Below are 25,389 nucleotides of genomic sequence, written 5' to 3'. Positions count from 1 at the left end.
CACGTTAGTCAGCCCTTCACGGAGCCAGAGCACACAAACCAGCGGTATAAAATGGGCAAATCAAGCGCTACTTGGATCTACCGCCTCAATAAGCAGAGGCCACAGAACGGCTAGTGTCTTGGGTCACTGACCTTTCGTGGTGTGGACAGTTCGCCTCGGTAGATCCTGTCGCGTGTCATTCGTGACCTGGTGACACCTTCGACCACGATTTCATACACGTGACCTCGGGTCATGTTACTTATTGTCGTCTGAGAGAGAAATGCGAGCGGGTCAGCTTTTATGCATAATCGTGACCGGGTGTTCAGGACATGTCAGACCGTATTAAACACACAGTACACCATAAACGTAAAACATCCAGCCATTCGTGACACTGTTTTAATACCAGCACACAAGAGTCTGCCGTCTGTTTGAAGTGTCAAGAGCTCCCCTTGTAAAGCTCTTACCGCAATGTACTGCTGAGCAGAGGTCACCAGTACCGAATGTTTCTCAAACTCCAGAGCCTCGTCATCTCGGTACAGGACATTGTATTCATCCACAGACCTGAAACAATACACACAAATAATAACCGCTGGAGGCACGAATGCAAGGTACACTCACCAACGTTATCGCGTAGACTTTTAGTAATCAAAAGTAGCCGGCTAGTAACAGTGAGTGAGCTTTATTATCAATTCTGAATATGTAGGTAGCTAGTGCTAAAAGGTTGCGTGCAGCCCGACATGCGACTACCTGACGAGTGGACCGAGGGACCAGCAGGGACATATATGGCCGGGCAATGGGTCACGCAGGACCTTTGCTGCGTCTGACCGCTGCTGTTGCCAGGCAGAGGGGCGCTCGTCACTTGGGCCAGATGCAAAGGTTACCGAGTACGCGTAGGCAGGTGGTGAATTGGGAAGGTGGTGCGAGGGGTCATATCTGACGCTCCCACTGAGCAGTTAATACCGGACGTGCGAGGAACAGCGCGAGCTGAGCGGTCGTCTGTATAAAGAATGAAAGAGACGGAGAAAAGGGTCGAGAATTTCGAGGCTCCAGCTTGAGCACAAAAAAGATCAACATTTTAAGTCTGAATTTTTGTGAGACATCAAGAGAACAGCTTTCTTATAACTAAAACAGGTATCGAGGGCATAAACGTTTAAGCACACTTATTACTCCGTTTTTTTTTTGTAACAAGTTTTTTTGTAACCCTACAAACTTCCGATTTGTCCATAACGTATCGTGAGGCAGCATTTTTAGGAGAAGGAAGCCTTTGAACCCACTGTTCGTACTCCGCTGGACGACAATGTCCCTTACTAAGGCTTCCTTGTTCAGACCGTGACGGAAATTCGGCTCACAGCCCGGCTTAGAGAGTTACCACAAGGTCACACCACGCACCATAGGCGGCGAGCGTATAATACATGACGTCATACATACTGACCAAGATTGTTTGGTGCTCTGACCGGCAGAAATTGAACCTTATTGGCCGGCAGAAGGATCGTAGTGTCTGACCGGTAGAATGGACCGAGTCGGGCACTAACCGATAGAATTAGGTGCTGGGTCGTATAGGCACGTACCGATAAAAGTTGCTGGGTCGTGGGCGCTAGCCGATAGAATTAGGTGCTGGGTCGTATAGGCACGTACCGATAAAAGGTGCTGGGTCGTGGGCACTAGCCGATAGAATTAGGTGCTGGGTCGTATAGGCACTAACCGATAGAAGGTGCTGGGTCGTGGGCACTGACCGATAGATGTGCTGGGTCGTAGCTGCACACTAACCGATAGAAGGTGCTAAATCACAGCTACTAACCGATAGAAGGTGCCGGGTCGTATAGGCAGGGCACTAACCGATAGAAGGTGCCGGGTCGTATAGGCAGGGCACTAACCGATAGAAGGTGCCGGGTCGCCGCCAGCGCAGGTGCAGGGTGGTGTCCCCCGGACAGGTCACGTCAGTGATGCGCGGCGCGCCCGGGCCGCTGACGTCTGTCCACCGCTGTACGGGCTGGGAGCGCTGACCCGGACCGGCGCCCGTGAACGCCTTCAGCCAAACGGTGTACTGCCTGTCCGGCTCTGCGGGACAGACAGGGCGGTCAGTCGGGTCCGCAGTCCGATACCACACTCCCCCTGTCCGGCTCTGCGGGACAGACAGGGCGGTCAGTCGGGTCCGCAGTCCGATACCACACTCCCCCTGTCCGGCTCTGCGGGACAGACAGGGCGGTCAGTCGGGTCCGCAGTCCGATACCACACTCCCCCTGTCCGGCTCTGCGGGACAGACAGGGCGGTCAGTCGGGTCCGCAGTCCGATACCACACTCCCTGTCCGGCTCTGCGGGACAGACAGGGCGGGAGAGTCGGGTCTGCAGTCCGATACCACACTCCCCCTGTCCGGCTCTGCGGGACAGACAGGGCGGGAGAGTCGGGTCCGCAGTCCGATACCACACTCCCCCTGTCCGGCTCTGCGGGACAGACAGGGCGGGAGAGTCGGTGGTCCGCAGTCCGATACCACACTCCCCCTGTCCGGCTCTGCGGGACAGACAGGGCGGGAGAGTCGGCGGTCCGCAGTCCGATACCACACTCCCCCTGTCCGGCTCTGCGGGACAGACATGGCGGTCAGTCGGGTCCGCAGTCCGATACCACACTCCCCCTGTCCGGCTCTGCGGGGCAGACAGGGCGGGAGAGTCGGGTCCGCAGTCCGATACCACACTCCCCCTGTCCGGCTCTGCGGGACAGACAGGGCGGGAGAGTCGGGTCCGCAGTCCGATACCACACTCCCCCTGTCCGGCTCTGCGGGACGTACAGGGCGGGAGAGTCGGGTCAGCAGTCCGATACCACACTCCCCCTGTCCGGCTCTGCGGGACAGACAGGGCGGGAGAGTCGGGTCTGCAGTCCGATACCACACTCCCCCTGTCCGGCTCTGCGGGACAGACAGGGCGGGAGAGTCGGGTCCGCAGTCCGATACCACACTCCCCAGGTCAGTCAAGTTCGCTGTCCGATATCAACAAAGGGCCCGCTATATGGGTGAGCTGCAAGCTCACCCAGTTCTGGGTGTACAGTAGGCACTATTGAACTTCTGGCAACATTAGCCTCACAGTATATGTTGTTAACGGCACTTTGTATGTTCATCTGCCCAAGTACCACTAATGGCAAAGTTCTGAAACGCCACTCACGGTTAAAGTGTTCACCCAAACTTTGATCGACTGTGTTAAAAAAGCACATGCGCTCAAAGCCCTAAACCAACAACGGTGTGCCATATCGCTCCACCATTGAAGTGTGCGCCAAGTTCCTTTCCTCCTTACAGGAGATACACAGAAATAGGTCACTCGAAGAATAGAATGCAACACAAGACATGTCATGTCCAGATTCAATGCCTTGTGCTACTGTGATTAGCAGCAGTAATGGAAGAATACAGAACCCCTTATTTGTGAACATCTATTTAGAGGCTGGTGTCCGATTTAGAGGCTTGATCATCCACCAATACGGCGATGGATGGACATTGGACAAGCGCAGTATATATTGCTCTGAATTTCCTTAGGCAGTCATTGATCACAAGCATTCAGAACAAAACCATTCATGTGCACCAGACTTGTCATCATTTTCGCAGCCAGTCTTCGGAACCAAATATTCTTCGAGCGATCAAGCGCGAGATTTCCCGGATATCAAATATCAAATAAGCCCTTCCCAGAGGGTCGGTTCTCAGAAGATGACAGTAAGTGACGCGGTGGCGCAGTATCGGCTGGGCGGCGAGCCCTGCCAGCAATCGGGGCATCCTCTGCCAGTCGCCGTATTGGCTCCAGTCAGTCGTCGCACTGAACCAGTACCGCGGGGCAGCGACTAGAAACCCACTCAAACCCACTCAACAATTACCACCTGCCTCTCCGGCTGGTGCCGAAGTGATATCAGTTTGGTATACAGGGACCGGTTTAACTCTATGCGAATGCCAGAATACAGCGTCCCTCTCAAGCGGTAACTTCTGCGGGAGATAGGCTCAGTCCATAAGCCAAAGCTCAAACTGTCTGTTTGATTCCCTTTTACTTGGCCGAGGTATTTTTCATTATAATGAATCGTCTAGAAAATTGCATTGAAAGAAGAAAAATAAACGATCAGAAACTGAATATTAGGTAACAGCAGATTTAAAGGCTGTCGCTAAAAGTTATACGACCGTTTACCCATGAAATGGGCATCTCCGAGTGTTCAGAAGTAATTTCAGATTGCTGAAACAGATCATCAAGATTCATACCCCAAGGGAAGCACTCATAAAGAATGGAGTATTGGTGCTGAAATTGCTGATCCCCCTCTCATCCTCTTCATCCAGGTTGTTTGCAGCCATTAAGCCCTGGTTTGCTGGGGTAACCGGCGCATCATCCAGCCATTTGAAGAGCGATTTGCATATTTCAGTGATAAGCTGCAGACGTAATGCAGCGAAAATAAATGTCCAATTGAGCGTAAGAGGCAAGTATCCAGAGAAAGAATGAACTTGCGATGATTCATAACGCTTATGCATGAAATCATTGTCACACTTCACTTCAACATAATGCATTAGTTATAGTTACGCCACAAGTTACAATGGTGAGGGTGAACAGCCCTGGTCGGAAAGGCGTCCGTTGAGGTCAGGTCGGCTGATGGCCTACGCAAAGGTCACACGCTGGTTAATGACTATTACCCGGCCGTCAAATGTCAACAAGGCACACTCACGGCCAGATAAAGTCGTTGACCGGCGCCGCCCACTCGCTGGCGGCGTGGGTGGTGTGAGGTCTGCCGAGGTCACTCACCGAGGCCGTCTATGGTGCACGAGGTCTGCAGCGGGTCGGTGATGTTGCGCGAGCTGGTGGTGTCGTCCTTGGTCTCCCAGTAGACGGTGTAGCCCAGCAGTCGGCCGTGGAGCCGGCGCGGCCGCTCCCAGATCACCGTCACACTGCGGTCACTGACCTCCGAGAACGTCATGTTCTCCGGCGCCGACGGCACTGCCAAAACAACAACGGGTGATTTAAAACTGTCGATTTACATCCATAAAAAAACATAGCCGGGCCTTTATAAATAACCTCTTTTCTAAAAAAAAAACACACACACACACACAAAAATCATAACTTCTCGACACCTCGAATAACTGGGAACTGATTAACTGACTAACTGACTGACTCACTCACGCACTTACATGGGTGCCACTCTATCGTCATTCACGACTTTATCCATATTAAACCTCCCTCTCCACACGTCATTTATAGTGCAAGCGTCTCACTCTCTTCATTTATCACAGTCCCTTTGTGTTCGCGTTCTCACTCCCTGCTCGGCGTTCATGCTCACCTCCCTCTGCTGTGGTGACGGTGATGTTGGCTGAAGGACTTGTTCCAGCTAGGTTGGTCAGCTGTAGCATCACTTGGTACTTTGTGAACGGCTTGAGGTCCTCAATGACCCGACTCTGCAACAAATATCGAGTTGCGTAAGTGTGTTGACATTTAAAACGATTTTTGTGATTAGAGAGATAACAAGTCTCTTTCGCGTGTAAAAGGGAGAACTCCTTATTAATAACAAGTTGCGCTATGCGATATAATTAGTGTTGAAAGATACGAACATATCCTGATTGAAGAGGTATTGAAAACCAATGACAGGATACAGCAAAACTATTATTGGCTCTGGGAACACTATATTGCAGACTGGTGCCTTGATGCCATGGAAAAAATGAACACTGTATACCTTCTTTGTCGCCATGATGAGCTAAGCCTTGCAGTTCCTCAGATAGTTTTACCATAACGACCAAAAATTCAACAGTTGTTATTGACTTTGCATACCATAGCTAGGACTGCTGCCGCACACTGGCTGAGGACATCTGCTCACAAACTTTGCAGCAGTATGTAAATGCTTGTTTAAACATCTCATCTAATATCCAAGTTGTTGCAGTTTCGTCATTTTATTGTGATTTTCTTTAACTTCTGACGAAGGTTGCCTCTCATCAGCTCCCAAAGTTCTAGTTTGGGTGACACATGGTATTACCAAGCTTTCAGCGCATAGTATTGCAATAATACGGCTACAGTCTCTAATCAAGTGTCAGCGAGCTGCCAGCGAGCGACGCCCGCTAGCGCCGTGAGCCAGGCAGCTAGTCGAGGTGGCAGGGCTGCCTGTTTTAATATCCCAGAGTTCCGCTGCACTCCAGGCAGAACCATTTTTACACTGGCTGAATGAATTCGTCAAACCACTTACATGTATAAGCAATAGCATTATGCATATAAGTGAAACATAAACTTATTTACCTACTGTGAATGAAATATATATATATATATATATATATATATATATATATATATATATATATATATATATATATATATATATATATATATATATATATATATATATATATATATATATATATATATATATATATATATATATATATATATATATACTATAGGCAGGTTTCATTGAACAAGACGGATAGTTTTGCATTTGTGACCTTTTTGTGTAGGGATTCGATGTTGCGAATCAGTCTCTTGTCACCTTCTTCATGCTGAAAGAGAATCGCTCCGAAACTCATGAGAGAAAGACAAATAAAACTTGTGCGCCAGACGTTTCGTGTTACGTAACACATTCTCAATGACATTACATATTTGACATAGTACACATGATGCAAGGTTAGGTATATACAGAGAGAAAGTGAGCTACATGTTAATTATTTTACATATCACATTTTGCAAAAGCATAGAGCATCATGGATGTATCAGGAAACGGACAAAATCGGTTTGAAAATTAAATTTTCGATCACGTGCACTAATGGCCCCTAGTGCTGCTCTAAGGGGTCATACGAGGGTCATATAACAGAAGTACACCGTTGGCATTTACTTGTCTGTTAATGGCGGGGTCCATCTTACGAATGTAAATCGCTTCAAACACCGCTAGTCGTCGAGAATCGTTTACCTGTTTCAGTATTATCAAGTTTTCTGTGTTTATCAAGTTTATCAAGTTTTCAGCAGACGCGTGACAATGCACCTGCAGCAAGGCGGCATCTTGACCCACAACGACAGCCAGCACCCAAATGACCGACTTACCAGAAAAGACATCACAGAAAACTTGATAATACTGAAACAGGTAAACGATTCTCGACGACTAGCGGTGTTTGAAGCGATTTACATTCGTAAGATGGACCCCACCATTAACAGACAAGTAAATGCCAACGGTGTACTTCTGTTATATGACCCTCGTATGACCCCTTAGAGCAGCACTAGGGGCCATTAGTGCACGTGATCGAAAATTTAATTTTCAAACCGATTTTGTCCGTTTCCTGATACATCCATGATGCTCTATGCTTTTGCAAAATGTGATATGTAAAATAATTAACATGTAGCTCACTTTCTCTCTGTATATACCTAACCTTGCATCATGTGTACTATGTCAAATATGTAATGCCATTGAGAATGTGTTACGTAACACGAAACGTCTGGCGCACAAGTTTTATTTGTCTTTCTCTCATGAGTTTCGGAGCGATTCTCTTTCAGCATGAAGAAGGTGACAAGAGACTGATTCGCAACATCGAATCCCTACACAAAAAGGTCACAAATGCAAAACTATCCGTCTTGTTCAATGAAACCTGCCTATCTAATAATCTGCTTCCGAACTTCTCAAATATATATATATATATATATATATATATATATATATATATATATATATATATATATATATATATATATATATATATGTACTATGTAGTATTACAGCTTGTTGAAATGTTGCAAATTGGCATGAGTTTTGGATGTCGCTTGAGGTGGATTTTAAAGGGTTATTGGGTTGCAGATGTTGATGGGTATTCAGCCGATCCGGTATTCCCTGGAACACACCAGACCGGACCGACCTACTCACCGTGCGTTCATAGTTGCGCAGGACGAGCTCCTTGACGACGCCGGCCGGGAGCGGCCAGTAGCTGAGCAGGTAGCCGGTCAGCTCTCCGTTGATGGTGTCGCTCGGAGGAGGATCCCAGGTGACCTCCACAGATGTGGCGGAGAGATTGTGGGCGCCGGTAAAGGTGGGCGCCCCGCGCGGAGCTGCCAACACGATGGGCGATACCAGAGGTTACTGGTTATTCAGATCGACACTGAGTGCCAGGGACTGAATAGGGATGGACCGAGGGAGGGAGGGAATAGGCTAGAGAAAGGTAAATTTATGAAGACAGCTTATCCTTTTCATATTTCAACCGCGCAATAAAAAAAAAAATATAGCAGAATATTTCCCAGAAATAACAAGCAAAACCATAACATCCCAGTAACAATGCTAAAATGTTGCTAGTTACTCGTATTGTCATTTTCGAGGCGACAACACTAACTACCGACAGTGCGCCCCTCAGCCCAGTTCTCTCCCCTCGGCTGCCCGTTCTACGGCCGTCTCTCCCAGTACTCACGTTCTCTGAGCGTTTTTACCGGGTAGGACGGCTGGCTGGGCTCACTGCGGCCCAGCTCGTTCACCGATATCACTCGGAACGTGTAGAGGGTGAACGGCTGCAGGCCGGTCACGTTAGCACTGGTCACGGCGCCGTCCGTCCTCAGGGCCTCCTCCAGCGGCGGCCAGCTGCCCGACTCACCCAGCCTGCCGTCAGGTCAGTCAGGTCAGGTCAGGTCAAATTAGAGAGTCATTCAGGCTCTTATATGGCTAAGAAAATTTAAGTACTCATAGCCAAGGTGTTTAACTATAAAGTAGACAAACCTCGAGTTATATAGCATTCTGAAGCCAACTCAAAGTACATACATATCAACATATAAACTCAGCTTTTAAGTTTACACTGGCACTGAATCATGTGGGTCAAATATATTGCACTTGGCTCAATACTAGTTGACTGGAAAGCAGAACTAAGCTTAGTTACGACGTTCTCAGAATTGAACGTGGCTTGAATGTCACAGGCAATATTCGATACAGTCGAATTGATGGGGCAATACCATGCCCTCGCATCCTGGCAAATTACATGGTAAATTAACGTCAGACTCAAACGTATGTGATTATTCTAAAGGAATGTTATGGTGCAATATTGACTTAGATAATTTCTAGCAACTGGACAGGCTTAGGAGGTAAACTGTAAGCAAACACGTCGCATATTTTTTTGCAGTTAAATTTGCTTTTGCAACTGAAACTCTTCGTATACTCGGTGTTTTCTTGTGGCAATTGTAACAGGGTTTTGAGATTCATACAGAATTCCAAAAGAAATAGCTGAGTTCAGGCATTGTTACAGTTGCAGCGTCCAGAATTCCATTTTATCTTTTTCTCTGTAGCGCAATGTGTCCTCATGTTAAGCCAGCCATCCGGGGTGCCTTTATCCTTCTGAACTGGACCGTGGCAAAACTACTCGGGACCTGGCAGCGACCGCGAGCGGAGTCGCAGTTTCTTTTCTGGTTCCCAATGACTCACATGCAACTCGACGAATTCCCAGAATTATAGATATTGCTGAAAAGTGGCCTTATCTCTTTTTTAAAGTCACAAGTCAGTTACAGATAGTTTCTTTGCATTGAGATGAGATACGAATCATGACCATCAGTGACACCTTTGTAGCAGAACTCAGCCCGGCAGTTATCATTTGCAAAGTTTCAGATATCTGGTAAATCCGAGGAAAGCTACGGCGAACTTTGCTCGGCCGATGGATACTGCCAGTTCTTGGAGTCATGAAAACTTGGTTGCGAAACGATTGTATACTTGAGTTTCTGTTGCAGTTTGTCGAGTTCCCGCAGACTAGCAACGAATTTTGTGACACGGCTGTCTGCCACGTTTTGTATCTCCACGTTGCAACGAATGTTTAACGAAAAACAATGTTTTTCGCTTATCACACATGAGTCTGAATAATATAACGATAAAGTGCCAATAACAAGCCGTTAAACAGCCGTTTGCTTCTCACCTGGTCTGGATCAGGTAGTACTCGATGGGCATATTGTTGAGTGGAAAACTGGGCACCCAGCTGAGTGTGACATGCCGAGAAGAGTGGTGAGTGTGTGTCGGCCTACCCGGCTGTTTCGGTACGTCTGAAAAAGGAACATAACTACATGCGGTTAAGTGCAGAAGCCATGTATTTCAAGATAAAAGAGTCACAATATTTCATCTTAAGTTCTCCCCCAAAAAAACAACAACTTTCCCATGCCGTCTTATTGAGGGCACATCACAGGTTTGTATGTTCCATGTCATCCGATTACTTCTACTGATGCTCGGAAATATATGTGTCGTCTTAAAACAGACGCCCCATTGAAGGTTTGGCTGTGCCGCAGACAAACTGCAACCATACGCCGTGAGACAGACTGTGCCGCAGCACAGTTAAACGCCGTGAGACAGACTGTGCCGCAGCACAGTTAAACGCCGTGAGATAGACTGTGCCGCAGTACAGCTAAATGCCGTGAGATAGACTGTGCCGCAGTAGTAGCTAAGCGCCGGGAGTTAGACTGTGCCGCAGCACAGCCAAGCGCCGTAAGATAGACTGTACCGCAGCACAGTTAAACGCCGTGAGATAGACTGTGCCGCAGTACAGCTAAGCGCCGGGAGATAGACTGTGCCGCAGTGCAGTTAAGCGCCGTGAGATAGACTGTGCCCCAGTACAGCCGAGTGCCGGGAGATAGACTGTGCAGCAGTACAGCTAAATGCCGTGAGATAGACTGCGCCGCGGTACATCCAAGCGCTGGAAGTGGCGCTTGAGAGCAGCCTTGAGGCGGACATATTTGCAGGTTATCCTTTCATCGTATCACCTTGTTATAATTGTTCTACGCAACAGCTGTAGCACGCACTGCACAAACTCCTGAATTGAGTGCCGAATCTACGTAACAAGGCATCTAACACCCGCATTGCGTACTCCTCGAAGAAAGCCAGTTGCAGATCGCAGTTATCCAGCATCCAGTCGGTTACATTGGCAGGCCTCAGCTCGCTATGTTGAAGAGCTGGAGCGCCGAACCGCCAACATTTGTCATTGGATCGATCCGCTTCTCCAGGCCGTCCGAGTGTCTTTGGCCGAGCACAGCGTGTTTTCACAGCTGCTATTTGGCGATGGTGCCGCTCTCTGTCTCAAGCTCCGGCGACACAAATGGCATCGGCGCCGGGCTTTGGACGACCGGGCCGGGAGCGCTGCCATCGGACCGGCGTCGCCGACACGGCGGAACGGCCGTCGGGTGTCGTCCAACTGATGGCCGTCGACCGACAGCGTGTCCGAGCGATGGCTGACGGATGCGGCAGGCATAACGGCACAACGGTGACTGGGCGGATCGTTAATGTCAATAGATGTGGCCCGTAGGAAGACAGAACGAGTCCAGCGCTGATTCAGGAGCGGAAAGGTTTCGCTGGAGAGGGTGCAAGCTGACTCATCTTTCGGGAACATAGGGCTTCTAGATGGGCTTCTTTTTCAGGAATGAACCTTTTGTGTCGCATCAGAACTTTGAGCTGCATATGCAAATGATGCAGCTAAAGAGCCATGCAAAATGCACGGAAGCTCCGTAATTGCCTACACCGATGACATTTACCATAAAGGGCACACTGCTACGTGGCTGATGCTGTTCGATATGCATAACGTGCGTTATGGTTGGTACAAATGTCACCACCCGATAGTACGGCTGGAAAAGCCGTCAACAGAAATATCGTTCGCCGTCTCCGGCGTCCTAGTTTTGCATTGGCGAATCTTTCTCTCAGGAGAGTCGGCGGCGCCCGACGAAAGGTTTATAGCGGCGCTGCAATATCCGGCTGAACGTCGGTGCTCCCTTGTTTCGGTTCCGGTTTCCGGCACTTCTCTCGGGCAGCGAAACAAAGACGGCGCCGCCCCACGCGCGGTGTCCGCAGTGGCTGTGGGTGGCGCCGCCGGGGCGGAGCGAAAGGGTAGGAGCTGATCGTCAGAATGATTCACAACGTTCAGTGATGCTCGACGACGTCTGGTTCCGCCCTCTCTCCCACTGCCCCCCCCCCTCTCCGACCGGATCTGACGGGGGGGGGGGGTCGGCCGGTGGTGGTCGGTCTGTGTCGCGTCAGCCGACACTGCAGCCAGGCGACCTCTCTGCCGGAGAGATATATCCCCGCTGGTCGGACAGACCTCACAGCAGCCGCTCCCCTCATCGGCCCGGGAGCGGCTGTCCTCTCCACAGCGTAATAGCCTCATTTGGCAATTTGATGGCGGCCATTACTGCGAGAGATTGATAACGCATATGGGTGAGTCGGTACAGGCGGCCCGAGCACATAGCGACGGATGGATCTCGATAACACAATGATTCCGAGAGGCCACGACAAATAGAAAGCCGAATTGTACAAACATGGAAGATTCCCAGCGACATCACATCTTGCAGTCAATAGTCTCTTCGGGTCGGCACACTAGGAAAGTTTGGGGTTATGATAAGCAATCAGCAAAACTTAATTTCATTTACTACAGGATGTAATAGTTACATTAACGTGACTGAGCTGAACATGCCTTTTAAGCTGTAAGATATTGCGCGTACTACGCGCATTTAGGTAAGGCACGGACTATAAACCTGCTCACGATTAGCCTTCAACCGCCTTACTCTCGAATTTCAACATCTGAAGGCATTACGTCCTGCGATCCCAGCTGACCAATCATCCTGCCCTGTCCCGCACGGTTCCCAAACAGTCGCCTTGTCCGATCCCCACACAGACACCCTGACCAGTCCCCCACCCGCTGTCGGCTGCCAGGAGCATTAGCTGATGGTCGGCTCTAGGGTGCATATCATTGTCGCCTCCCGGGGCTCCTAAATGACGAGCTGCAATCTATCACACAGAATGATTTATTTCACCAATCCACTCAATGATTAATGACTCTCGTACGGTTTTGTGTTTTATTTTGTGTCTTAGTATAACATAGGTAGATGAAATAACATATCATCAGGATATTTTCTGGACAGTTAAAATACACTTTTATGTAGCTGTTTAAAATTATGGTAGCATATGTCACAAACTACATTTTCGGAGCGACAGTACCTATCCCAAAACAAGAAGCATATTTTATGTCATTTTCATTAGTGACTCGAAACACCCCAACATGTGCATCCAGGGCAGAAGAGCTGCAGCTTACACATATGGATTTTGTTTGGGTGCCGCCGATTCCCAATTGGCGATTTTACTAGGAACCTCTTGCGGTTCGGTTTCCAAGTAAGCCCTTCATCAAAATCCCCAGTCCCCCATCCGATGCGCGCTAAATTGCCACCCATGATGTGAATAGCTCTTCTCTAACATCCGATGAATCAGCTCTTTGTTCACTCTCAGGGAAATGCCAGCGTCGCAGCAACATATCTGACAACGAGCTAACGGATTTGACAGCATGGCGGACCTACGCTGCAGTAACCAAAGCAGATGATTGGGGACGCTGTCTTTTTGGGGTGAGCGGTAAAGCCATAGGCGGAGGAGATGAGAATACAATGTTAGGTGGCAATTTCAAAGATATTAGGTACGACCAAGCTTGCACAAACAAATAAGTAGGTATACTTGCCATACGTGTATGGCCTTTGCGTCATTGTTAAGCAATTAGGCATATGCACTATGCAGGTTCTAAATAATTCGAACGTCTTGTATCATTTTCATCTCCATGACGCAACACAAGCGAGCACACAGTGGCTATAGTCCACCATCCCCTTACCGAGCACGACGAGCTCCACCAGGCGCTGGTCCACCTGGCTGTTGAAGAAGCAGCTGTAGGTGCCGTTGTCGGCCGCCGTCACTGGGCTGAGCACCAGCGACCACGAGGAGCGGTCCAGGCCGAGCCGCTCTCCGCTGCCGTGCACCCGCACCGTGCGCGACACGTACTCCACGAGACGGCCCTGGGGAGGGCGGGGGGGGGGGGACGGGTGGTCACAATTAGACAATAGACGGCCCTGGGGAGGAGGGGGACGGGTGGTTACAATAAGACGGCCCTGGGGGAGGGCGGTGGATGGGTGGTTACAATTAGACAATAGACAGCCCTGGGGGAAGGCGGGGGACGGGATGGTTACAATCTGGTACGTGTACTCCACGAGCCTGCCCCAAAGGAGAGCAATAGTCGGACCCCAAAGATAAACCTAAGGGACTCCAGAAGGCGGTCCTGAGGGAGGGCTGGGACGGATGGCTACTGTTCGACTGTCTCACTGTCCCCTCTAGACTGCACCACTGACCCGAACGGCGAACCCGAAGCAGGGCCTGTGAGCGATCGGCAGAGTAAGATGGACTGGCGGCCAGAGACGAACACACACGGCGGTCTCTCTGTGTCACCGCCGTTAGCGCGGGGCGTGTCCCGATGCTCCGTCTCTGAGACTGGCCTGTCCGCCCACCACTGTCGGTGCCCCTAACCGTTGATAAATACTGCGTGGCAGAGAGCTTTGCTCGCTGGCCTGATCGGGATAAGATACCGCAGCGTTTTGTGAGCATTCAGTAGCACGACATTCGCTGATTAGACGTGGTAGGTAAATCTAGCTGTGGGGGTATTACATGTAACATCACGCTCCCTTATAATTTACTGACGGGCTGAAGAAACCACAGGGTGCCCGATCTTCTCCAAATGAGGCGCGAGCGACCAGTTTGACATACTTTGCAAATTCCCACTTGTTAACCATTTCCCGGGCATATCGTTGCTGAGTTAGAGACAATGACCACTGCAGTCTGGGACAGACTCGTTCAGCAGCTTTAGTCGAAACCGCGCTCAGCTCTCTTTTTGTCGTATACGGCATGCCCGTTGCCCTAACTACGCCGCCCTAACAGCGGAATCAGACCACTGTCCACTGTTCAGTTCCCGGTATGACTGTGTCATTATCCAGCCTTGGAACGTCGGCAGCTTCATTGCGTCGATAAACTATACGGTGGCATTCTCGATGCTGCAGCTCAATCCAGCTGTCCGCAGTTTTCACTGCTGCATCAAAGTCGTTCGTGACGATGGCGGATTAACATACATTTGACCGTGGTGATCAACATAATGAGCGCCGATGTCTTTGGGCGAGACAGCTTAGTTTCTGCTGACATAATGCCAGACATTGAGACAAATGAGTCGGCAATCAAAAACTTTTGATTCATTTGCATACACTCCTTTGTAGACTAGGTTGTTGATAAAATACTTAAATTAGATGTCAGAAAGAGATATTAGTCCTCATTAGCATTCAACTCCATATTCCATTAAAGTTTCGACCAGCTATGGCGAAAGATGGAAATCTACAGAACACCCGATCAGCTTAGGGTGAATCAGGGCCAGTCCGACGATAGGCGTTATCACAAGTGTATTCGCGGCCATTGGGGCGACGTAAGAAAAGAAGAAAACATCTGGCCCCAAGAACTTTAAATTATCAGTTAGCATGCAACTTTTCCTTTATGTGTAAAGAATCTACCATTAACTATTATATAAAATTGCATTTAAAATCTTCCTTTTATGTTTTTCCATCGTTTGCACAATATATGCTTTTACTAAGCAAGAAACACTAATTATAAATAGTTCCAGCACCATCGTCAAGAACAATAAGGAAGGCTTGAAGTGAATACAATAATCTAAACGGCCTTGCAAGATGTGAAGATCACTTCTAAAATTGCCTGTAGAAATATTGAAGGCAAAAGTTCAACTTTTTCACAAGACGGATGTCTATAAACCTATTCAACGTGTGACAACTCAGCCGGTATTTCGTCGCCTACAGCCCAGCTTTCCCTAGTGACCGATAGAGGCGCTGCTATCGATGTCCACCCGTGCCGCCTAACGAAATACACAACAGAAATTTAGCGCACCTATGCCTATCGCTTACTTAAAGGGACCATCCCACCTTAACATTAGTTTTGAGTTGAGATAGCCAAGTTTGCGGCCAGGCTCAGAAACCACCATTTATCCTGGTCGCAAACCCCGCAGCTTTATGGTGTTCAAGAAATTTCTTCCCTTTACTTGCAGGGTGGGACCAGCTTAGTCCCTATCTCTTAACCATTAGCGGTTTGTTGATGACGTCAGCAGTCATTTCAACGCCCGCCATTCCTTGAACCCGAGTTTTGCTGACCTTGAGCTCCCTTTTATATCAACGTGAAATCCGTCGTCGGCGCTGAGAAAGCCTATTGCTTTTCATTGTAATTTGAATATTAGAAGATACCCACCACTGGAACTTGGACTGATATTATACCAAGGCCGAAGATGATCAAGCTGCCTGCTATATCTGGAGCTTGGTGTTCAACTTCAACATGGAATGAAAAACAAAATATCAAAGCAAACTGGATATGGTACTGCAAGTTAAAGTCCAAAGAAATTTGAAGAGCTGACAATTGACATTAATTCTTTTCCTGCAAGGCTTTCATATGGAGATCACACCATGAAGAAATATTTTTGATGTTAACAGTTGAAAGGGGATTGATCTTCCAGTTTTGACGAAGGACGCTGCTGACTGTCTTTGGAAAAGGATGTCGGCATGAGGTGAATTGTGCTTGTGAAGTGGTTATAACTGGTCTTTTCACAGTATTAAATTAAATGTGCCATTGCAGCCAAGTGTGTTATCATGTAGGGTAAAATCAAAACTACAATGTTGGTTTTACGAGGATTGAGAAGGCTGGTAGGTAACATCTGCCTGTGCTCGTAAATCACGCTGCCAAAGTATTCTAAATTAATTTTATCATACACTTTTGTTGTCCAGAATGGTTGCACTATTGTTTGGTATCATATTATTCCATGTAAATATGGTAGTGTAAAGTCCGACCAACATGTTACCAGATTTGAAGCTGTTACGTTACCTAAGTACCTGTTTTTTACTGGCGTGGTGAATGTCACCTGGATTTTGTTTTGAGGTTTTCCATTCCATTCCATTCCAGAATGTTTATTGCGCATCGACAACCTATAAGTAAAACGATCGGAAAATGAACATGAATAACAGAGATAAAGCAAAAAGGTGCAGACCTAGTAACTCTGACTACATGGGTTTGAAGCTATTATCTATTCTGTTTTTACTGGCCTGGTGAATGGCGACTGATGTTGTCTGTGGATGGCACTGAAACAAATTTTGAGTGTCATGTACAGTGTTTTATTTTAATACAATGCTGAGGGCTGAAAGTTGTCTTGTTTAGAGTGGTGAAAGTTCAGGATATGCCAGCCACCATGGTGGGTCAGAGTTAATGTGTTGCAGTCAGTTCGGCTTCGGCAAGCACACGGATGGGCATACGCATCAAGACCTGCTCTGCCATACTTTCAGCCAATTTTACCTAGGTAAGTCTTTTCTTTTTTTTCTGCCAAAAGCTATGACATTGTGAATTTCAGTGCTGTGGCCTGTGTGTAGCTTTCAGGAAAGCAATTCTAAATAAAGCTCCGATAAAGTGCAAAATCAGCAATGCAGCCCTCTAATACATTTTCTACAACATCTTACTTGTTCCTTGCATGGAGAGAAAAATGCAATGTTATGAATTCGTTTATTCACATAATTTGACAAGCATGCAGTTACCTGCTACTATCACTGCAGAAAACATCAGTCGATCAAACACAAGACACAACAGAAGTTTACAACATAGGGCTGCCGAACCTGCTTCCTCCCACCACAGTTGATGCCATTTCCTAGCCTGGCTTGATGTGAGCACTGAATAGCTGCTTTGTCTAATTACAGCTCACTACCATTCAACTTAAACTGCTCTCTTTAAAGTAAGAGTGAGAGCGTTCAGTGTTCATAGCAGCTCGACAGACGACAGACAACAAACATCTTGACAAACCAACCAGTTTTTGATTTGGCTAATGATTTATGTGCTTGTTGTATCATGGCCAAACTACTTTAACAGCAATAATCCCTGCTTCATCTTGATCTTGCTTTTATTTCCATTTGAACTCAGATCTTGAAACAATCATCTGAAGTGACATCAGATACTGGCTTCTGTTTCTCTTGAAAGCAAGTTAAAACAACAATGATAAACTAAGGCAGGAGATGTGAGCTGTGGCAGTAGATTTTTGATTCAACATGTGTCAACCTTATATTGCTTGAGACCTCTGTGACAGACAAACAAATATTTATAGTTTTTTGATAGTTTGGATTCTTGGCTTGATTTATAGCAGATCAGCTGTGAACCTTGACTTTGAAATCACATAAATGTCATTGTACCCGAACGAATCCTCGCATGACATTTCTTCGTAGCACAATTTTTCGTCCGCATTTCTTCGTCTACAAATCTTCGTCGGTGCATTTATTTGTCCCTCAATGCTTACTCTTGCATATATTTGCGTTGAAGAAGAAATGCGAGCCGATTTTCATATACCCTGATGCGAGACAAAGTAATGGGATACGAATAAATGCCCTGACGAAGATTTGCAGACGAAGAATTGCGATACGAAGAAATGCCATAAGAAGAATTATTGACCTTGATAAGATAAACGCATCATTCGCGCAATATTTGTCGCACTTTGATACCAAACTATTGCTTCCAAATGCCGACGTAAAGAAAACCTTTATGTGACGTCATAGAAACAGCGAAGTTCCCAAAAAGTAAACAAAAATAAAAGTCTTATATCTCGAAAACGGGTGAATATTTTCCGGTAAAATTTGGTAGATGTTCATTTTCGCTCTTTGTGATTCACGCTACATCACTTTTATGCCAATTCATTAACTATTTTGAAGGTGGGAGGGTCCCTTTAATTTAAAAAACCATCACATTTTAATAGCCGGCAAATATTCATAACCATTGAAAGCAATTTTACTAGCGTTCCATTTTGCCAGCAGCCGCACACAGGTCCACCGGGTTACCGGGCACGGCGGCTCCGTACTATCCCACTGAGGGAGATCTGGCAGCGCCGGCAGCGGTCGGTGACCCCCCCTGACCCGGTCCGTTAATTCGCACCGCTCCCCGGCCCGGCTCTGATTCACTCTGGGCCAGGTCATCACAGAGCCGTCCAGGGAGGACGCCATCGTTCCGCCCAGCCGGCAGCTGACCGGAGCCCGCTCGTCCGCCAACTTCAGAGCATCGTTGGCCCGTCTGTTGCGCGCCCGATGTCCTACTTAGGTCATTAAACATGGCGAATGGCAGCCGGCGGCTATGGTCCGGAGCGGGCGGCCGTCCGAGTCGCCGACGGGCGGGGAGGGGCCGGGGGAGGGGCTCATGGCTGCAGCCAATGGAGAAGTTGTTCTCGTCTGTCAGCGCTGTCACCAGCTGTCAGCCATTGTCAGAAACTGTCAGGGCTGTCTGGCTGCGGCTGGCCGGCGCCGGGCCCGGCCGAAAAGTTCGCAGAACTCGGACCGGCTCCATGAGACTGGTCTTCAGTGTTTGGTCTCGGGGAAACTGAGGTCTGACAGACGGCTTGAAACTCAAGAACAGTTTGTGCTGAATGTATATTTATCGCTACTTTTGCTCTGTGGAGTTTCGGCCGTGAGTATGCGGGGATGGATTGTTTGTACGCGAGGTGCCCACTCCGACATCTGGCCGTACTCTGTGGTGCGAGAGAGATTGTTCCTGTCCGCGCTCTTTGGTGTGAGGGAGGCTGTGTTTAGAGGGATATTGTGTCCGTCCTTGTGTTGTGAGTGAGATTGTGTCCGTCACTGGCAAACCACTGACAGCCGGAGATTGGTGTCGACACACGAGAACAAATTGGGGCGATGAGGAGAGCTTTCAGACAAATTGAGCCAAGTCACGCGGAGTTTGATTGATACAATAGCCGGTGTTTGTCCTGAGGCTATCCCGGATACGCCAACATGTCAACCTGTGCGATAGCTTCAGCTCTGATGAACGATGAAAGAGACTAACGCTTGCCTTTTTTGGCAAAAAAGCACTAATAGCAACTGCAATGTGCACACATATTAAATGTAAAAGCGTGTGTCACAAATGGCAATGTATTTATGGATAAAATCTTAACGATCAGTATTATTCCTCCCCTCCTCCCTCATCCATGAGACGTTGTTTCACTCACCTCCGGGTCGGCGGCCGGGCAGGCTTTTTTGGAGGTGGCGCAGCGCCAGGACAGGTGGTTGATGATGTAGGCGCTGTAACCGCCCCCTGGTGAGCCGGTGTCTGTGAGACCGGGGCACGGCAGCAGGGCTCGCTCTCCGGCCCGCACCGTGACGGCGGCCCGCCTCAGCACCGCCGACAGACCTGAGAATGAAACGGAGCTGTGACATCCTTCCATATCCTTCCACATAACCTGATCACTTGACCTGACATCGTTCTGACTCTTATGGCTTTTTGTAACACCTGTATTGTACTGGTGCACTCTCAAGCCTACACATTTTCTATATTTTTCCCATTTGTTTGGCAAGTGGCATTTGACTATGCCCTGCTTATGTGGCATAATTGAGTTTTCCATCCTGTCTCTGAGCCAGCGCCCTGCCGTCCGGCCGGCCACCGCACCGCCTGGTAACAGCGGGTCAGTCTACCTCCCGGGGCCAGAGGTCAGCCAGCTGACCTTGACCGGCCGGTCGGCCCCGGGTGAGGGACGGACGACAGTGGAGCGTGGGGCTGGGCCTGGCTGCGACTGCGTGTGGGTACGGTAAGTAACAAAAACGGATAATTTAACGTTGACGTCGATTTTATCAAATGTAAAAAAAAACGTACAATACTATTAGGTGTATCCAAGGTATATCAAAACAAGTGGACTTGAATTCAGCCTGTCAGAAAAACACAGCAGTGCAGTATTTGTCAATGTCTGAAGCAATTGCCGAACAATTGTTATGCTTGAACTGGATCTTGCCAAGAAAAAGCTGCCGGCCAGCTCAAGTTCTTGTCAAAGTTTGCCAAGCACTAAAAAGCACATCTCACTTCAAGCTCTATAAAAGCATGGGTTAGTGTTACGTGTGATAGGTCTAGATTCTCAGGTCTAGTTTTTTGTGTTGGAAAGGGCGGATTGGCGTATAAGGTCAGCTATCTCTGAGGACGTGAAAATACAGCCAGCCATAAGAGCACCGCTTTAAAGTCGGACAGACGTGTCACTGCTGATGAATGCTATTCGATTAGAAAACTTGTCCAATTCATTCTACGTCGGCCTGCGTGGTACGAGTAATTTAGTTAACATGTTCGACTAACTTTGATAATTCGGCCATCTCGTGTGATTGTGATGCGTTGCAACGCAGCCACCGAACTGTAGGCTAATGCCGGCCATAAATTGTACCGACGTTCACTGCAGACCCTGCACGCAATCTCGTCCGCCTGACTTCTTCCAATTTAGTTCAGGGTGATTTCTGGCATTGTATTCTTGGGCACTGATACAAGTGTGAGCCTGTGATGTGTTTTGGTGCTGCTCGAAAGTTAGGTAGCTTACACAAAGGTACGAACTATCACAACATGCCTTCGCAACTTACAACATAATAGAGCGTATACATAGAGAAACCACAAAATAGCTTATTGTAAATATTTCGATGTGCCGTAAAACATTAAAGTAGTGTCAAGAACATCTGCCAAAATTTTGTATTATTATTTGATAACTAAAACTTTTAATAAATAAACGGCACAGGCAAGTTGATAAATCTTGTTTAAAAAAAACTTCACTTCTACTAAAATTCCGTTACTCCTGGGGGCACAACAGTGCGCTTGGGAGGAGCTGTGTCTTTGATTGTAGAAAGTGTGCCCCCTCCTTATTTTAATCACGGTGTTTAAAGTTGGCGGTTAATCCCGCACCTTTTAAGCAGGTCCTGAGGATAATATTTTAGCCCGATCCCAGCTGGTCATGTGTCAACTCTGAACAAAGTAGGACGACCTGACTTTGCTGGTTTTACTTTTCGATGATTAATAGAAATGTGCGTGCTTCTAACGCAACATTGGAGAGATTATTGAGCTCATAATCATAATTCTCACTCCCCATCTTCCTGTGCTTTTGACCTAGCACAACAGAAGGATAGATTTAATGGCTGAATAAATGAAGCTGAATTTCCTCCAAGCGTAGGCATAAAGTGACACATTGCTGGAAGTACTGTGCTCGGACAGTTCGGCACAGCCTGTCAATCCGAAGGTAGCTCGTCTGTTCTCTTTAGTAAGACGCAGATGTTAAAAAAGATGCAACAGCATTTTGTATGGGAAATAGGTACGAGGACAACGCAATAGGTTAACACGTCTTATAAAGAATCACTCTTGTCCGCGTGCGCTATGTCTTCGTTCTGCTCTGTAAAAAACACACACACATACACACACGGTGTCATTAATCACCAACACTGACCGGGGATATCTGAACATGACAAATACGTACGACATACAAACGGAGCACAACGGTGAGTAAATCTAGGCAAACTGTCCGTAAGACATATTTGTTTGTCAATGTATCCCGGCCGCTCTTGCGCGCTCACTTTACCTTACGATGATGGTTGAAAAGTAATAGAAATGCCTATTTTTTCAGAACTGTGTATATTAAACGCAGAATTTGCGGAATATATTACACAATCTCATGTTCGAGCATTCTTTGTGTGGACGTTTGCTGTTTAGTGTTTATTCATTCAGGCTTTATCAGACAGACACCAATAAAAAACATCGATGGCGCTCGTCGATTGCTATGTTCATTTTGCGTCCATAAATTACGTAGAAGTTGAAACGAATCAGTCACTTCCCTTCTACTTCCCACTCACCTTCAGTTAGCAGTAACTGCAAAATAAAGGACGTTCCGACAAACTTCATGTCTTGCAATCACTGCCTCGATAACAGAAATAACAGAAATTAGCACTGAGCACACACACACTGGCACCAACACCTAGAGAGCACACACACACAAACGCTTGACGTCGTCGTCCACCAGATCACGCCAATTTTCTCCCCACTCGGCCACGACAGTGCAGCTGGCGGCTGGGAGCGTGCGGGCTCGGGTTTCGCCTCGGGCGCCGTCGCTGCGCCCCGCCCGCGGCCGGCCAGGGACGCGACTGACGGGCGCCGCGGGGCGGATCGGAGCGTCGACTCCGCTGACCGCTCCGCCGGCCACGCAGCGTCGGCAGCGACGCGGGCGTCGGCTGCGATGACGCAGACCCGCCACGCAGACAGCCGGTGAAGATGTGCAGACAATGGGGATGGCAGAGACGCTGTGATCTCGCAGCGGTAAACAGCTGCGCATTGCTGGCGTGAAGGCTGTGCAAACATGAAGGAAACGAGCCCACGGTTGTTCATAGCTGGTGAATGGCTACGCTTTCTTTTAAATAAGAAGTGAATATTGAAAATATAGATCATAAGATAACCAATATATTTCATTCAAATACCGGGTGTCCACGTCAAAAGTGTACCCAGACTTTTCTCCGTATTTTATCTTAAAAACATCGCACTCACAAACAATTGCTCTCGTTTGAGAGCCAAGGCAATGGCAAAACAATTGCTATGCTTTTCAACTGTGTTCGGCACTCTGATGACCAACGAGTGCCGTCTAGAGCAACTGCTCTATATGAGCCGCTTTGCGTCGGGCCACCGCCGGCAGACGGACCGTGGCATGTGAAATCCCACAATGCCCCGTGCACTGGGGATCCCATTGCCTAGAAAAAGTTCAGACCATGCCTCTGCACAGCAAGAAAGTATCGGTTTGGGTGGCAATGAGGCATGGAGGGGGCATTATCGGCCCTTTCTTTTTCGAAGACGACAGGGGAGAGACAAACACAACACCGTAACGCTAGAACGCTACGCCTCGGAGGCACTGGAACCATTCTGGCGAGAGCTGAAGCGGAGACGCGGGATCCGTCGCCATGAAGAATGGTTGGGGCGCCGCCTCACACCGCCAAACGGTCGCTGGAATTCCTGGAGGAGCACTTTCCTGACCGCCACATCAGCTTGAAAAGCGCGGTGGAATGGGCTCCACACTCGCCCGACCTCAGCCCTCTAGATTTCTTCTTGTGGGGCTTTCTCAAGGACTTGTGCATACGCTGGCAATCCAGGGTCGACCCAGGAGCTGAAAGACTTCATCATCGACGAGATCCGTCGCCTTCCTTCCCACATGGTTGACCAGGCGATCACCCACCTCCAGTCTGCCGGCGGTGGCCCGACGCAAAGGGGCTCATATAGAGCAGTTGCTCTAGACGGCACGCGCTGGTCAGCAGAGTGCCGAGCACAGTTGAAAAGCATAGCAAATGTTTTGCCATTGCCTTGGCTCTCAAACGAGGGCAATTGTTCGTGAGTGTGATGTTTTTAAGATAAAATATGGAGAAAAGTCTGGGTACACTTTTGACGTGGACACCCTGTAGCATCGGGAAATCGGGAACCACTTGTTCATCAAGCGAATCACAGACAAAAAAAAGTGCGCACTGTTATGAATACCAACATGCTCTGTTATGTTCGCATTTCTTATGAAGGGCGATATTTCATTGCAGTAGTTGAACAAAAATAATATTTGAAGTACCTATCTACCATGAAGCTTGTAAGACTGGCTCACTAGTGTGTTTAATTTGTAGGCTTTGGGTTTCCCGCGGCTATACCCATAAGGTGCCGAGTTTGAGTGGTCTCCATGGAGGACCGCCCATTGCTATTCCAATCGAATCTCAGAAAAGCGACGAGAACATGCAACAGCGAAATCAGACGCAAGTTCCGGGTTGCAGTTAGGGATCTGTGCGATAAGGGAGCATCTATCCGTCGAAGCTAGAACCTTAAAGCGCGTCATGTTTCTCTAAGAGTGTTCTTTTTTTAAAGTCGTCTAAAACCAGTAATCTACGACTCGCAACTTAAACTGTAGTAACGAAATGTTTTATGCTTTTATTTAGGTATACCCTTCATCCCTCCCTTCTTATTTAACAGTGACCGTCGCACAGCCATCCCCAAACGCCCACTCACTTGCCACGCCGTTAGCTTACCAGTCCCTTCTTTGTCCACACGTCCCCAAACGCCCACTCACTTGCCACGCCGTTAACTTACCAGTCCCTTCTTTGTTCAAGTGTCCCACCGTCTCCGCGGTCCCCTTTCCTCCCCCGCTCTCCCCATCTCAGCTTCCTGGCGAGCCCCCGGGGAAGGCTCCCGTCGGCGGCCTGTCGGCCTGTGTTCTCGGCGGCGCTAACCGGCCGGGCGAGGGTGCTCGTGTCCGATCAGCCCCGCCCCTGTCCGCCGGAAGTCGAGCCACCGACGGGCCGAGCGGTGACGACGGCCCCAGGGGAGCGATATTGGAGGAGACCGACACCCGAGAGCCACTCTTTACGCGCCGCTGATAGGGATACGAGTATGTGCACTGATGTGGCATTCCTTGTGGCTTATGGAGGCGGAGATTGGCACCGATCCAAAATGTCTGGGGGGATCGGGTAATAAATGTCTGTGTGGTGGGGAGATGCTGCGCTGCGGTACCTGACTATGCAGTTGTCAAATCCTTACCAAATCTTGGAATGCATATTATATGAATAGATGTGCTTCGTATCGTAAAACGTCATCAATGGAGATAGGAAAGCGAGACGCTACCCGACAGCAGGGCCAGCCACACAACCGGTAGGTATGCGGAGATACGATGCCTATTTTCTGACAAGAGAATTTAGGTATAAGACCCCGGGTCAATTTAGAGCTTTGTCAAACTTATCAAACTTGGTTTTCTACCAGATGGCTTATTTAACCGCACTGATGGATTATTGCAACTTTGTTGGCCTGAGCCATCGTCGGAAACGTTCCAT

General features: G+C 48.3%; 1 protein-coding gene across 1 annotated transcript in view; it reads right to left on the bottom strand.

Annotated features, from left to right (window-relative positions):
- The window catches only part of LOC122382013 (tyrosine-protein phosphatase 99A-like), a 47,030-nt gene extending 24,357 nt beyond the window's left edge, over positions 1–22,673 (bottom strand). The window contains exons 1-11 of the mRNA XM_043366860.1: positions 22,402–22,673; positions 19,764–19,945; positions 13,542–13,722; positions 9,831–9,954; positions 8,352–8,536; positions 7,817–7,998; positions 5,267–5,381; positions 4,735–4,926; positions 1,854–2,037; positions 444–540; positions 132–248 (exon numbers count right to left, since the gene is read on the bottom strand). Coding sequence (XP_043222795.1) covers positions 132–248; positions 444–540; positions 1,854–2,037; positions 4,735–4,926; positions 5,267–5,381; positions 7,817–7,998; positions 8,352–8,536; positions 9,831–9,954; positions 13,542–13,722; positions 19,764–19,945; positions 22,402–22,450 — 1,608 coding nt within the window. The 5' untranslated portion in view covers positions 22,451–22,673. The remainder of the gene's footprint in view (positions 1–131; positions 249–443; positions 541–1,853; positions 2,038–4,734; positions 4,927–5,266; positions 5,382–7,816; positions 7,999–8,351; positions 8,537–9,830; positions 9,955–13,541; positions 13,723–19,763; positions 19,946–22,401) is intronic.
- Between the last annotated feature and the right edge of the window lie 2,716 nt (positions 22,674–25,389).

Source organism: Amphibalanus amphitrite, unplaced genomic scaffold (assembly GCF_019059575.1).
Source record: "Amphibalanus amphitrite isolate SeventyFive unplaced genomic scaffold, NRLGWU_Aamphi_draft 000011F_arrow, whole genome shotgun sequence".
NCBI lineage: Eukaryota > Metazoa > Arthropoda > Thecostraca > Balanomorpha > Balanidae > Amphibalanus > Amphibalanus amphitrite.
This window is presented reverse-complemented; position numbering and strand designations above follow the sequence as displayed.